Below are 14,833 nucleotides of genomic sequence, written 5' to 3'. Positions count from 1 at the left end.
TTTCAAGGAGTTTCTGACTGTTACAAAATTCAAGTATTTTTCAAGGAGTATGTATGAAATTCAAGGAGTTTTCATGGCCTGTGCGAACCATGTTTAATACTTTTCAAGTCATACTTAAGAGGCCTATGTGGCTGAGTGGTTAAGGTCGCTGACTTCAAATCACTTGCCCCTCATCGATGTGGGTTCGAGCCTCACTCGGGTTGTTGAATTCTTCATGTGAGGAAGCCATCCAGCTGGCTTACGGAAGGTCGGTGGTTCTACCCAGGTGCCCTCTCGTGATGAAATAATGCACGGAGGGGCACCTGGGGTCTTCCTCCACCATTAAAGCTGGAAAGTCGCCATATGACCTATCATGTGTCGGGTGACGTTAAATCCAACCAAAAAAAAAAAACAAGCAAATTCGATGAATTGGTATCCCCCGCCGAAAGGGTCTGTGGTGAGGAACGTCAAAAAAATATATCCAGCAAAAAGTTAAGAATGTTACAAAGAAGCAAATAATTTCATTAGTCAAAATCAAATCAACAGAAAATGAATTATATTGATGGAAAATTAAAAATGAAAAAAAAAAAAAATTTGGTGTTTGTGTGTGTGTGGTGGGTGGGTGTGGGTGTGGGTGTGGGTGGGTGGGGGGGGGGGTTGTGAGGGGGATGGGGTGTGACCAAGGCAAGGTGTCAACCCAAGGTGTGGGTACACAACTTCACATGTTTATAATAAATGTTCATGGAAAAGATTGAAAGAAGTTTAATGAAATTCTTCCAATTGGTTGGTTTGTTATGTATAAATCTGTGGATTTTTAAACAATTAAAGGGCAATAACTGTATGGAAAATTGACCGATAAAAAAAGAAAATGACGGGCATCACCATAGTATGTTGGTTCATATTTATTTAAAGTTTCATGAAATTCTACAAACTTGTTACTGAGAAATGGCTGCAGACGTGTATTTTTCATTAAATCAAGGGCAATAACTCTAAGGGAAATTGACCAATCAAATGTTGGCTCATGTTTATTTCAAGTTTGATGAAATTCTACCTGCTAGTTACTGAGAAATGGCTGCGGACGGACATTTTTGTGCATTTTTCATTAAATCAAGGGAAATAACTCTAAAGGGAAATTGACCAATCGAAAAAAAAACTTATCATCGCAGTATCTTGGTTCAGGTCTGTTTCAAGTTTGATGAAATTCTACCTGCTAGTTACTGAGAAATGGCTGCGGACCGACATTTTTCAATAAAACAAGGGCAATAACTCTTAAGGGAAATTGACCAATCAAAAAAAAAACTTGACGGGCATCATCGCAGTATGTTGGTACATGTTTATTTTAAGTTTCATGAAATTCTACCAGGTAGTTACTGAGAAATGGCTGCGTACTGACTGACGGACAACGCCATTTCAATACCTCCCTCCCAATTTCATCTGCGGGGGATCAAAAAAGTTATACTCAGGACAAAAGTGTGATGGCGAACAGACGGATGGACAAAGCGGCAACTATATAGCATAAAAATAATGATCTGTTATCTTTGACCTCTAAGTGTGACCTTGACCTTTGACACAGGGGCCTGGGACTTCCACACGACATATTGTCTTGTTATTTAGAACATACTGTTATAATATGCCAAAGTGTTACTATTTTAAGATGTCAATTTTGCCATCCCCCACCTCAGTTACGTGTAAATCACTCGTTTCATACTTATGAAATAGATGACTCACATCAATTACATGTTAATCTGCATAATTTCTTAGGTTACATCACTTGAATAGTCATAACTTTGCATATTTCTTCGATTTTCTGTGATATTTTTGTTTTGACAAGTTGTTGTTGTTGTTGAGATTTTTGGCAAGTATAAATGCAAACTTTCCGTACATTTCCGTGTTTCTGGAGTCACACCACTAATATAAATTACTCTTTTTACAATGTTTAATCTTAGGAACATTCATTGTTACGATATGATGGGTATTTTTCATGTTTTTGTTGTTTTTCTGTCAAACGGCAATTTTCTTTACTGGACAAGTCGGACATTGTAGCGCTGCCCGTTTAGTATTTTGTTTTCGTGATTATACGAAAATTACACATCTTTCATGAATGTATTGTATATGCAAATGTTCAGAATCAAATAATCTTTTTATTTATGTCAATATTTCACCATTGTATAATGTATTATTCTTGCATTCGGCGAGGAACGGTAGACAGATTCTGCCGTTTAGATCGCTGGAACGGCAAAGTCAGGTTGACGTTCCTGCGTTCTGATTGGTCGAACGGTAGACCGGCACTCGCAGATTCCTATATATTTGAACGTTGGGTTCAGTCAGTATCGTTCTGGGTCACCAGTCAAATTGCCAAGCAACAAAGTAAACAAGTAGTTTGGTGACCGGCAAAATTCAAAACAAAGTCTAAATTAACTGAGATTGCCGTTTCTAGATAAATGTGACTGCCGTTCAAGTTAAATGCCATTTGATTATCTTTGTAACTGAAGTCTTTGCCTGGCGTTCATGTAAGTGCTGTACTGTAAATCTATTTAAATGGGTTGTGTCCAACGTTCAATGAGGAAAGTCAAAATACCGCTCGCCAGTATAATGTAATAGTGTCGTTCTGAATTAGATCTAACAATACCGTTCGCAAAATGCATTTTTCTGCTAGAAAGTAAAACCTGTTAGAATGCCGTTCTGAACTAGAAATACCGTCGGTACATTCTGCTACATAGTAAACACTTGTTTTAGATGCTGTTCTAAATAAAATTGTGTTGATTTCAAATCGACTTCCGTTATGTTGTCATCCTAACATGAATATATAGAGTGACGTTGCTAACAATACCAAGGATTTCCAAAATCACTTCATAAATGGAAGAGTAATTAAGTCAAGGGACTGGGTCTTGATCATGACATTTTCTCATTATGGGGACTTTTTTTGTCAAGTAATTCAAAAATCCCTTGATGAATAGCAGAGTTATGGACTAGCCAAGAAAGTGACCATGTTAACCTCTGACCTTACCTTGGAGCTAGGGGTCTGGATCTTGCGCACGATATGATGCCTCATTATTGGAAACATTTGTGATATGTAATTTCAAAATCCCTTGATGAATGTTGGAGTAAATGACCTGAAACAAAACAGACCCTGTTAACCTTGATGAATGGTGGAGTTATTGACCTAACACAAAACTTGATGAATGGTGGAGTTACTGACCTGACACAAAACAGACCCTGTTAATTTCGATGAATGGTGGAGTGACTGACCTGACACAGACCCTGTTAACCTTTATCAATGGTGGAGTTATTGACCTGACACAAAACAGAGGGTGTTAACCTTGATAAATGGTGGAGTTATTGACATGAAACAAAACAGACCCTGTTAACCTTGATAAATGGTGCAGTTACTGACCTGACACAAAACAGACCCTGTTAACCTTAATAAATGGTGGAGGTACTGACCTGACACAAAACAGACCCTGTTAACCTTGATAACTGGTGGAGTTATTGACCTGACAAAACGGACCCTGTTAACCTTGATAAATGGTGGAGGTATTGACATGAAACAAAACAGACCCTGTTAACCTTTATGAATGGTGGAGTTACTGACCTGACACAAAACAGACCCTGTTAACCTTGATAAATGGTGCAGTTATTGACATGAAACAAAACAGACCCTGTTAACCTTTATGAATGGTGGAGTTACTGACCTGACACAAAACAGACCCTGTTAACCTTGATGAATGGTGGAGTTATTGACCTGACACAAAACATACCCTGTTAACCTTGATGAATGGTGGAGTAATTGACCCGACACAAAGCAGACCCTGTTGTGGAGTTACTGACCTGACGCAAAACAGACCCTGTTAACATTTACGAATGGTGGAGTTACTGACCTGACACAATAAAGACCCTGTTAACCTTGATAAATGGTGGAGGTATTGACCTGACACAAAACAGACCCTGTTAACCTTTATGAATGGTGGAGTTATTGACCTGACACAAAACAGACCCTGTTAACCTTGATAAATGGTGGAGTTATTGACCTGACACAAAACGGACCCTGTTAACCTTTATGAATGGTGGAGTTACTGACCTGACACAATACAGACCCTGTTAACCTTGATAAATGATGGAGTTATTGACCTGACACAAAACAGACCCTGTTAACCTTTATGAATGGTGGAGTTATTGACCTGACACAAAACAGACCCTGTTAACCTTGATGAAGGGTTGAGTAATTGACTTGACACAAAGCAGACCCTGTTAACCTTTACAAAGGGTGGAGTTATTGACCTGAAACAAAACAGACCCTGTTAACCTTTATGAAGGGTGGAGTGATTGACCTGACACAAAGCAGACCCTGTTAACCTTTATGAAGGGTGGAGTGATTCACCTGAAACAAAACAGACCCTGTTAACCTTTATGAAGGGTGGAGTTATTGACCTGGCACAAAGCAGACCCTGTTAACCTTTATGAAGGGTGGAGTAATTGACCTGGCACAAAGCAGACCCTGTTAACCTTTATGAAGGGTGGAGTTATTGACCTGAAACAAAACAGACCCTGTTAACCATTATGAATGGTGGAGTGATTGACCTGACACAAGGCAGACCCTGTTAACCTTTATGAATGGTGGAGTTATTGACCTGGCACAAAGCAGACCCTGTTAACCTTTATGAAAAGTGGAGTAATTGACCTGACACAAAACAGACCCTGTTTACCATTATGAATTGGTGGAATAATTGACCTGACACAAAGCAGACCCTGTTAACCTTTATGAATGGTGGAGTAATTGACCTGACACAAAGCAGACCCTGTTAACCTTTATGAATGGTGGAGTAATTGACCCGACACAAAACAGACCCTGTTAACCATTATGTAGTGGAATAATTGACCTGACACAAAGCAGACCCTGTTAACATTATGAATGGCGGAATAATTGACCTGACACAAAACAGACCCTGCTAACCTTTATGAAAGGTGAAGTAATTGACCTGACACAAAACAGACCCTGTTAACCTTTATGAATGGTGCAGTAATTGACCAGACAAAAAACAGACCTTGTTAACCTTTATGAATGGTGGAGTAATTGACCCGACACAAAGCAGACCCTGTTGTGGAGTTACTGACCGGACACAAAACAGACCCTGTTAACGTTTATGAATAGTGGAGTAACTGACCTGACACAAAACAGACCCTGTTAACCTTGATAAATGATGGAGTTATTGACATGAAACAAAACAGACCCTGTTAACCTTGATGAATGGTGGAGTTACTGACCTGACACAAAACAGACACTGTTGTGGAGTTACTGACCTGACACAAAACAGACCCTGTTGTGGAGTTATTGACCTGACACAAAGCAGACCCTGTTAACCTTTATGAATGGTGGAGTAATTGACCCGACACAAAGCAGACCCTGTTGTGGAGTTACTGACCGGACACAAAACAGACCCTGTTAACCTTTATGAATGGTGGAGTTATTGACCTGACACTGACACAAAACAGACCCTGTTAACCTTGATGAATGGTGGAGTTACTGACCTGACACAAAACAGACCCTGTTAACCTTGATGAATAGTGGAGTAATTGACCCGACACAAAGCAGACCCTGTTGTGGAGTTACTGACCTGACACAAAACAGACCCTGTTAACCTTTACCAATGGTGGAGGTATTGACCTGACACAAAACAGACCCTGTTAACCTTGATAAATGGTGGAGTTATTGACCTGACACAAAACAGACCCTGTTAACCTTGATAAATGATGGAGTTATTGACCTGACACAAAACAGACCCTGTTAACCTTTATGAATGGTGGAGTAATTGACCCAACACAAAGCAGACCCTGATGTGGAGTTACTGACCTGACACAAAACAGACCCTGTTAACCATTACGAATTGTGGAGTTTTTGACCTGACACAATACAGACTCTGTTAACCTTGATAAATGGTGGAGTTATTGACCTGAGACAAAACAGACCCTGTTAACCTTGATTAATGGTGCAGTTATTGACATGAAACAAAATAGACCCTGTTAACCTTTATGAATGGTGGAGTTACTGACCCGACACAAAACAGACCCTGTTAACCTTTACGAATGGTGGAGTTATTGACATGAAACAAAACAGACCCTGTTAACTTTTACGAATGGTGGAGTTACTGACCTGACACAGAACAGACCCTGTTAACCTTGATGAATGGTGGAGTTATTGAACCGACACAAAACAGACACTGTTAACCTTTATGAATGGTGGAGTAATTGACCCGACACAAAGCAGACCCTGTTGTGGACTTACTGACCTGACACAAAACAGACCCTGTTAACCTTTACGAATGGTGGAGTTATTGACCTGACACAATAAAGACCCTGTTAACCTTGATAAATGGTGGAGTTATTGACCTGACACAAAACAGACCCTGTTAACCTTTACGAATGGTGGAGTTACTGACCCGACACAAAACAGACCCTGTTAACCTTTATGAATGATGGAGTTATTGCTGGACACAAAACAGACCCTGTTAACCTTTATGAATGGTGGAGTTACTGACCCAGTGTTTTCCCAAACTAATTTGGGAATGGGGTAAGGGCCTTTACAACTGGCAAAAATGCGTCGTAAAATGCCTAAATTGGGAATTGTTAAAAGTCATATTTTTTTATCAAAATGTGACATTTAAAGGCGTACGCTAGAATTCCCTGTATACGAAAATTTTCCCAATAACAGAATTTCTTTAAACTTTGGATATTGAAGGACAATCATCTAAAAAACAAAAATATGCAATAAAAATCATAGGTCACCGGTATCGAAAAAGAGTTATCTGCCCTTGAAAACGTCATTTTCGGGGGAAATGCCATTTTCAAGGGCAGATAAGTCTTTTTCGCTACCGGTGACCTATGATTTTTATTGCATTTTTTTGTTTTTTAGATGATTGTCCTTCAATATCCAAAGTTTAAAGAAATTCTGTTATTGGGAAAATTTTCGCACCAAATCCTAGCATACGTCCTTAAAATTGCCATAATATATCATTATGCATTAAGTTAGCAAACTCTCTTGTGTTTCAAATGTTAAAGGATTCAGTCTTGTTTGAAAAAGTTTTAGCTCTGAAATTAGGAAAAAAACATACTATTTGCCATTGGGATTGGGGCCCAATTTCAGCCCCAAATTGGCCAGAAAAAAAACACTGTGACCTGACACAAATCAGACCCTGTTAACCTTCGAGTGTGACCTTGACCTTGGAGCTAGGGGTCTGGGTCTTACACATGACACATTGTCAAAGTATAAGGAATATTTATGCCAAATAATTTCAAAATTCCTTCACGCATGGCAGAGTTATGGACTGGACAAGAAACAGACTCTGTTATTACCTTCCACCTTTAAGTATGATCTTGGAGCTAGGGGCCTGGGTCTTGCGCACGACATGTTGTCTCACTATGGAAAACAGTTGTGCCAATTTATTTCAAAATCTCTTCATGGATGTCAGTGTTATGTATTGGACACAAAGTGTGACTGATGGAAGGATGCAGCCCATTTCTATTTCCCCCTTTTTCTTTGAAAAAGGTGGGGGACAATTATTTAAGTTACTTACTTGTTTGACAGACACCATTTACAGCACCGTTGCCAGAGGAACATTTACATTTGGTTGTTGTAGCATCACATTCACTCTTAGCATCAAGATTTGAGCATGAGGTTGGGTCGCTGCTGTCACAGGTGAATCCATTGATGACTGAAATAAAAATCATCACCTATTTGCAAAGCAGAATTATACTGCTAATATATGTATGTAGTTTGGGCAGGGTTCCCACGAAGCGAAGAAAACAAGTGAATGAAGTATTGCCATGCAATACAAAGTCCCCTACTGGAAGGCACCTAATTTTCTCTACTGCAGTATAACATAATGAACTGATATCTGTCAATGACGTATAAAGAATATTGTACTATATATACAATATGTTATAACAACACACTTGGATTGAAATGTGCATATATAAAAACCCACAGTTGTTTTCATATTGAATTGTTCTGGCTGATTATTAAAAAGTTATCATATCAGTTATTTATAGTAACAACAAAGGGAAATTAATCCTAAAAAAGAAAAAGAAAAAAAAAATCTATATAATAGTCCACAAAAAACTCTTTACCAGGTAGAGATAGGTCAAAATACACCTAAAAATTGGATGTAACATGCATGTTGTACCACAGAATAGTGGTCTCGATTTTTCTCTACCGCTAGTAATAAAAAAGTTACAATAAAATCTATTTATAGTAAAACAAAAGGACGTAATTCTAAAAATAAGGGTGCCTCATGGTGGTGAACATTTGGTCCAAGTTACGTCAAAATCCCTCCATGCATAAAGAAGAAATGCTTCGGACAAAGTCATTCTTGAATTTGACCTTTGACCTCTAAATATGACCTTGACATTAGATCTAGGGACCTGGTTCTTGCGCATGACAATCCGTCTTATGTTGGTGAACATTTGCACCAAGTTACATCACAATACTTCCATGCATGAAGAAGAATTGCTCTAGACAAAGTCATTCTTGTGTCTGACCTTTGGTCTCTAAGTGTGACCTTGACATTAGACCTTGGGCCTGGGTTTTGCGCATGACATGTTGTCTCATCCAGGGGAATATTTGTGCCAACTGATATTTAAATCCTGTTTTGCATGACAAAGTTATAGACCGGACAGGAAAAAAATCCTCTTGACCTTTGATCTCAAAGTGTGACCTTGACCTTTTAGCTAGGGTACTGGGTATTGCGCATGACATGTCGTCTCATCATGGGGAACATTGATGCCAAGTAATATTGTAATCCCTTGATGGATGACAGAGTTCTGGATCGGACAGGAAAAAAACCAAAAAAACCTTATTGACATTTGACCTCAAATTGTGACCTTGACCTTTGAGCTAAGGGTCTGGGCTTTGCGCAGGACATGTTGTCTCATCATGGGGAACATTTGTGCCAAGTAATATTAAAATCCCTTCATGGATGGCAGAGTTATGGATGGGACAGGAAAAAAACTCTGTTGACCTTTGACCCCCAATTGTGACCTTGACCTTAGAGCTAGGTGTCCGGGATTTGCGCAGGACAAGTCGTCTAATCATGGGGAACACTTGTGCCAAGTGATATTAAAATCCCTTAATGAATGTCAGAGTTATGGACCGGACACGAAACAGACCCTGTTCATGCTGGCTGTGACTAAATACAGAGTTGGTGCACCCGTGATATATTACAGACTCCGGTATATACCGGATAAACTAAATTTGAACAAAAATACCTTAAATGTATATATTTTGTAACCATGGTGATTCTAACCCTAACCTTTAGTCAGTATATTATGCACATTATACACTAAATGCGTGCGGACATGCAAAAAAAATGAGTATTTTTGCCGTGCGTTCCACTTGATAATAATTCCACGCTTGCGCAGAACAGCTGCACCAACTCTGCAATGAGAAACATTCGTTCATGCTATGTTAACATTTGACCTTGTGACCTTGACCTTTGAGCTAGGGGTCTGAAAGTTGTGCATGACACATAGTCTTATTATGAGGTACATTTGTGCCAACTAATATTAAAATCTCTTGATGGATTGGAGAGTTATGGACCGGACAGGAAAAAAGCCCTGGTGACCTTGGACCTCCAACTGTGACCTTGACCTTTAAGCCAGGTTTTGCGCATGACACGTCATCTCATCATGGGGAACATTTGTCCCAAGTAATATTAAAATCCCTTCATGGATGGGAGCATTATGGACCGGACGGGAAAAAGGCCCTGTTGAATTTTGACCTCCAATTGTGACCTTGACCTTTGAGCTAGGGGTCCGGGATTTGCGCATGACAAATCATCTCATCATGGGGAACATTCGTGCCAAGTAATACTAAAATCCCTTCAAGGATGGGATAGTTATGGACCGGACAGGAAAAAAGCCCTGTTGACCTTTGACCTCCAATTGTGACCTTGACCTTTGAGCTAGGGGTCCGGGTTTTGCGCATGAAACGTCGACTCATCATGGGGAACATTTGTGCTAAGTAATATTAAAATCCCTTGATAGATGACAGAGTTATGGACCGGACACGAAATTGCGGACAGACGGACAGACGGACGGAATGACGGAAAAGCGCATTCCTATTTCAACCAGTAGGGGACTAACAAGTGAATGAAGTATTGCCATGCAATACAAAGTCCCCTACTGGAAGATACCTAATTTTCTCTACTGCAGTAAAAACAAGTGAATGAAGTATTGCCATGCAATACAAAGTCCCCTACTCGAAGGCACCTAATTTTCTCTACTGCAGTATAACATAATGAACTGATATTTGTCAATGATGTATAAACAATATTGTACTATCTATACAATATAATATAACAAAGCAATTGGATTAAAATTTGCATATATAAAAACGCACAGTTGTTTTCATTTGGAATTTTTTTGGCCGATTATACAAAAAGTTATCATAAAAGTTATTTATAGTAACAACAAAGTGAAATTAATCCTTACAAAAAAAAAAACAAGAGCTGTCTCCATAGGATGACACATGCCCCTGATGGCACTTTGAATGAATAGTTATGGCCGATGTTAGAGTTTAGGACCTTTGACCTACGGAGCTGGGTCTTGCACGCGACACGTCGTTTTACTGTGTCACACCTTCATGCGTAGTTATTTTAAAATCCATGCATGAATGACAAAGATATGGACCGGACATGCCCATCAATGCAGTATCATGAAAAATGACCTTTAACGTCTAAGTGTGACCTTGACCTTTGAGCTACGGACCTGGGTCTTGCGCGGGACACGTCGTCTTACTGTAGTACACATTCACACCAAGTTATTTGAAAATCCATCCATGGATGACAAAGATATGGACCGGACACGCCCATCAATGCACTATCCTTTAACGTCTAAGTGTGACCTTGACCTTTGAGCTACGGACCTGGGTCTTGCACGCGACACGTCGTCTTACTGTGGTACACATTCATGCCAAGTTATTTGAAAATCGATCCATCGATGACAAAGACATGGACCGGACACGCCCATCAATGCACTATCCTTTAATGTCTAAGTGTGACCTTGACCTTTAAGCTACGGACCTGGGTCTTGTGCGCGATACGTCGTCTTACTGTGGTACACATTCATGCCAAGTCATTTGAAAATCCATCCATCGATGACAAAGATATGGACGGGAAACGAAAATTGCAGACAGACTGACAGACCGACAGACTGACAGATGGACAGACAGTTCAAAAACTATATGCCTCCCTTCGGGGGCATAAAAATAAAATAAAATAAAATGTAAGCCCACAAGAAAATCTTTACCAGGTAGAGATAGATCAAAATACACCTAAATATTGGATGTAACATGCATGCTGTACCACAGAAAAGTGGTCTTGATTTTTCCCTACGGCCAGTAATAAAAAAGTTACAATGTAATCTATTTATAGTAACAACAAAGGGACGTAATTCTAAAAAAGTGTGCCTCATGGTGGTGAACATTTGTGCCAAGTTACATCAAAATCTCTCCATGCATGAAGAAGAAATGCTCCGGACAAAGTCATTCTTGAATTTGACCTTTGACCTCTAAGTTTACCTTGACCTTAGACCTAGCGACCTGGTTCTGGCGCAAGACAATTTGTCTTATGGTGGTGAACATTTGTGCCAAGATACATTAAAATCCCTCCATGCATAAAGAAGAAATGCTCCAGACAAAGTCCTTCTTGAATTAGACCTTTGACCTCTAAGTATGACCTTGACCTTTGAGCAAGGGCTCCAGGATTTGCGCATGACACGTTGTCTCATTATAGAGAACATCTGTGCCAAGTAATATTGAAATCCCTTCATGAATGACAGAGTTATGGACCGGACACGAAACAGACCCTGTTCATGCCATGTTAACATTTGACTACTAAGTGTGACCTTGACCTTTGAGCTAGGGGTCTGAAAGTTGTGCATGACACATCGTCTTATTATGAGCTACAATTGTGCCAAATGATATTAAAATCCCTTCATGGACGAGAGAGTTATGGACAGGACAGGAAAAAAGCCCTGTTGACCTTTGACCTCCAACTGTGACCTTGACCTTTGAGTTAGGGGTGCAGGTTTTGCGCACGACACATCGTCACATCATGGGGAACATTTGTGTCAAGTAATATTAAAATCCCTTCATGGATGAAACAGTTATGGACGGGACACGAAACAGACCCTGTTCATGCCATGTTAACATTTGACTACTAAGTGTGACCTTGACCTTTGAGCTAGGGGTCTGAAAGTTGTGCATGACATATCGTCTTATTATGAGGTACAATTGTGCCAAGTGATATTAAAATCCCTTCACGGATGAGAGAGTTATGGACCGGACAGGAAAAAAGCCCTGTTGACCTTTGACCTCCGTGACCTTGACCTTTGAGTTAGGGGTGCAGGTTTTGTGCATGACACGTCGTCACATCATGGGGAACATTTGTGTCAAGTAATATTAAAATCCCTTCATGGATGAAACAGTTATGGACGGGACACGAAACAGACCCTGTTCATGCCATGTTAACATTTGACTACTAAGTGTGACCTTGACCTTTGAGCTAGGGGTCTGAAAGTTGTGCATGACACATCGTCTTATTATGAGGTACAATTGTGCCAAGTGATATTAAAATCCCTTCATGGATGGGAGAGTTATGGACCGGACAGGAAAAAAGCCCTGTTGACCTTTGACCTCCAATTGTGACCTTGACCTTTAAGCTAGGGGTCCGGGTTTTGCACCTGACACGTCGTCTCATCATGGGGAACATTTGTGCCAAGTAAAAATAAAATCCCTTCTTGGATTAAAGAGTTATGGACCGGACACGAAATTGCTGACGGACAGAATGACAGAATGACGGAATGACGGAAAAGTGCATTCCTATAGTCCCCTAAACTGGTTTTCAACCAGTAGGGGACTATTAATGAACTGACATCTGTCAGTGATGTATAAACAATATTGTACTATATGTACAATATGTTATAAGAAAACTCTTGGATTAAAATACCCACAGTTGTTGATTGTTTCATAACATCTATAAATATAAACAAAAGTGCCAGAATGTCACAATATATGCCCATCATAGAAAATTTCGTTTCAATAGCACCTGTATTTTCATATGGAATATTTTTTGACCAATTATAAAAAAGTTATTTTATAGTAACAACAAAGGGAAATTTAGGAAAGCCTAAAAAAAACAAGAGGACCATGATGGTCCTGAATCGCTCACCTATCCCCACATGACCCAGTGTTGAACTGAGTATGACGTCGTTATTTCTATTATTTGACAAAGTGACCTAGTTTTTCAGCATATGTGACATAGATATCATCAAGATAAAAAATTCTGACCAATTTTCATGAAGATCCATTGAAAAATATGGCCTCTAGAGAGGTCACAAGGTTTTTCTATTATTTGACCTAATGACCTAGTTTTTGAAGGCACGTGACCCACTTTTAAACTTGACCTAGATATCATCAAGGTGAACATTCTCACCAATTTTCATGAAGATCTCGTGAAAAATATGGCCTCTAGAGAGGTCACAAGGTTTTTCTATTTTTCGACCTACTGACCTAGTTTTTGACGGCACATGACCCAGTTACGAACCTGACCTAGATATCATCAAGCTGAACAGTCTCACCAATTTTCATGAAGATCCATAGAGAAATATGGCCTCTAGAGAGGTCACAAGGTTTTTCTATTTTTAGACCTACTGACCTAGTTTTTGACCCCACGTGACCCAGTTTCAAACCTGACCTAGATATCATCAAGATGAACCCTCTGACCAATATTCATGAAGATCTCATGAAAAATATGGCCTCTAGAGAGGTCACAAGGTTTTTCTATTTTTAGATCTACTGACCTAGTTTTTAACCCCACGTGACCCAGTTTCGAACTTGATCTAGATATCATCAAGGTTAACATTCTGACCAATTTTCATGAAGATCCATTGAAAAATATGGCCTCTAGAGAGGTCACAAGGTTTTTCTATTTTAAGACCTACTGACCTAGTTTTTGACCGCACGTGACCCAGTTTCGAACTTGACCTAGATATCATTAAGGTGAACAATCTGCCAAATTTTCATGAAGATCCATTGAGAAATATGGCCTCTAGAGAGGTCACAAGGTTATTCTATTTTTAGACCTACTGACCTAGTTTTTGATCCCACATGACCCAGTATCGAACTTGACCTAGATATCATCAAGGTGAACATTCTGACCAATATTCATGAAGATCTCATGAAAAATATGGCCTCTAGAGAGGTCACAAGGTTTTTCTATTTTTAGATCTACTGACCTAGTTTTTATCCCCACATGACCCAGTTTCGAACTTGACCTAGATATCATCAAGCTGAACATTCTGACCAATTTTCATGAAGATCCATTGAGAAATATGGCCTCTAGAGAGGTCACAAGGTTTTTCTATTTTTAGACCTAATGACCTAGTTTTTGACCCCACGTGACCCAGTTTCAAACTTGACCTAGATATCATCAAGGTGAACATTCTGACCAATATTCATGAAGATCTCATGAAAAATATGGCCTCTAGAGAGGTCACAAGGTTTTTCTATTTTTAGACCTACTGACCTAGTTTTTGACCCCACGTGACCCAGTTTCAAACTTGACCTAGATATCATCAAGGTGAACATTCTGACCAATATTCATGAAGATCTCATGAAAAATATGGCCTCTAGAGAGGTCACAAGGTTTTTCTATTTTTAGACCTACTGACCTAGTTTTTGACCCCACGTGACCCAGTTTCGAACTTGACCTAGATATCATCAAGGTGAACATTCTGACCAATTTTCATGAAGATCTTGTGAAATATATGGCCTCTAGAGAGGTCACAAGGTTTTTCTATTTTT

The 14,833-nt window shown here is 39.5% G+C and overlaps 1 protein-coding gene across 8 annotated transcripts in view; it reads right to left on the bottom strand.

Annotated features, from left to right (window-relative positions):
- Window positions 1–14,833, bottom strand: part of LOC123536495 (fibropellin-1-like) — a 270,748-nt gene that overhangs the window by 78,661 nt on the left and 177,254 nt on the right. For 7 of the 8 annotated variants that reach the window (XM_045319702.2, XM_045319707.2, XM_045319705.2 and 4 more), the window contains one exon: window positions 7,548–7,685. The exons of the other annotated variant lie outside the window; for it this stretch is intronic. In XM_045319702.2, coding sequence (XP_045175637.2) covers window positions 7,548–7,685 — 138 coding nt within the window. The remainder of the gene's footprint in view (window positions 1–7,547; window positions 7,686–14,833) is intronic. 8 annotated transcript variants of the gene reach the window in all.

The sequence above is a fragment of the Mercenaria mercenaria genome, chromosome 17 (genome assembly GCF_021730395.1).
Source record: "Mercenaria mercenaria strain notata chromosome 17, MADL_Memer_1, whole genome shotgun sequence".
Lineage (NCBI taxonomy): Eukaryota > Metazoa > Mollusca > Bivalvia > Venerida > Veneridae > Mercenaria > Mercenaria mercenaria.
This window is presented reverse-complemented; position numbering and strand designations above follow the sequence as displayed.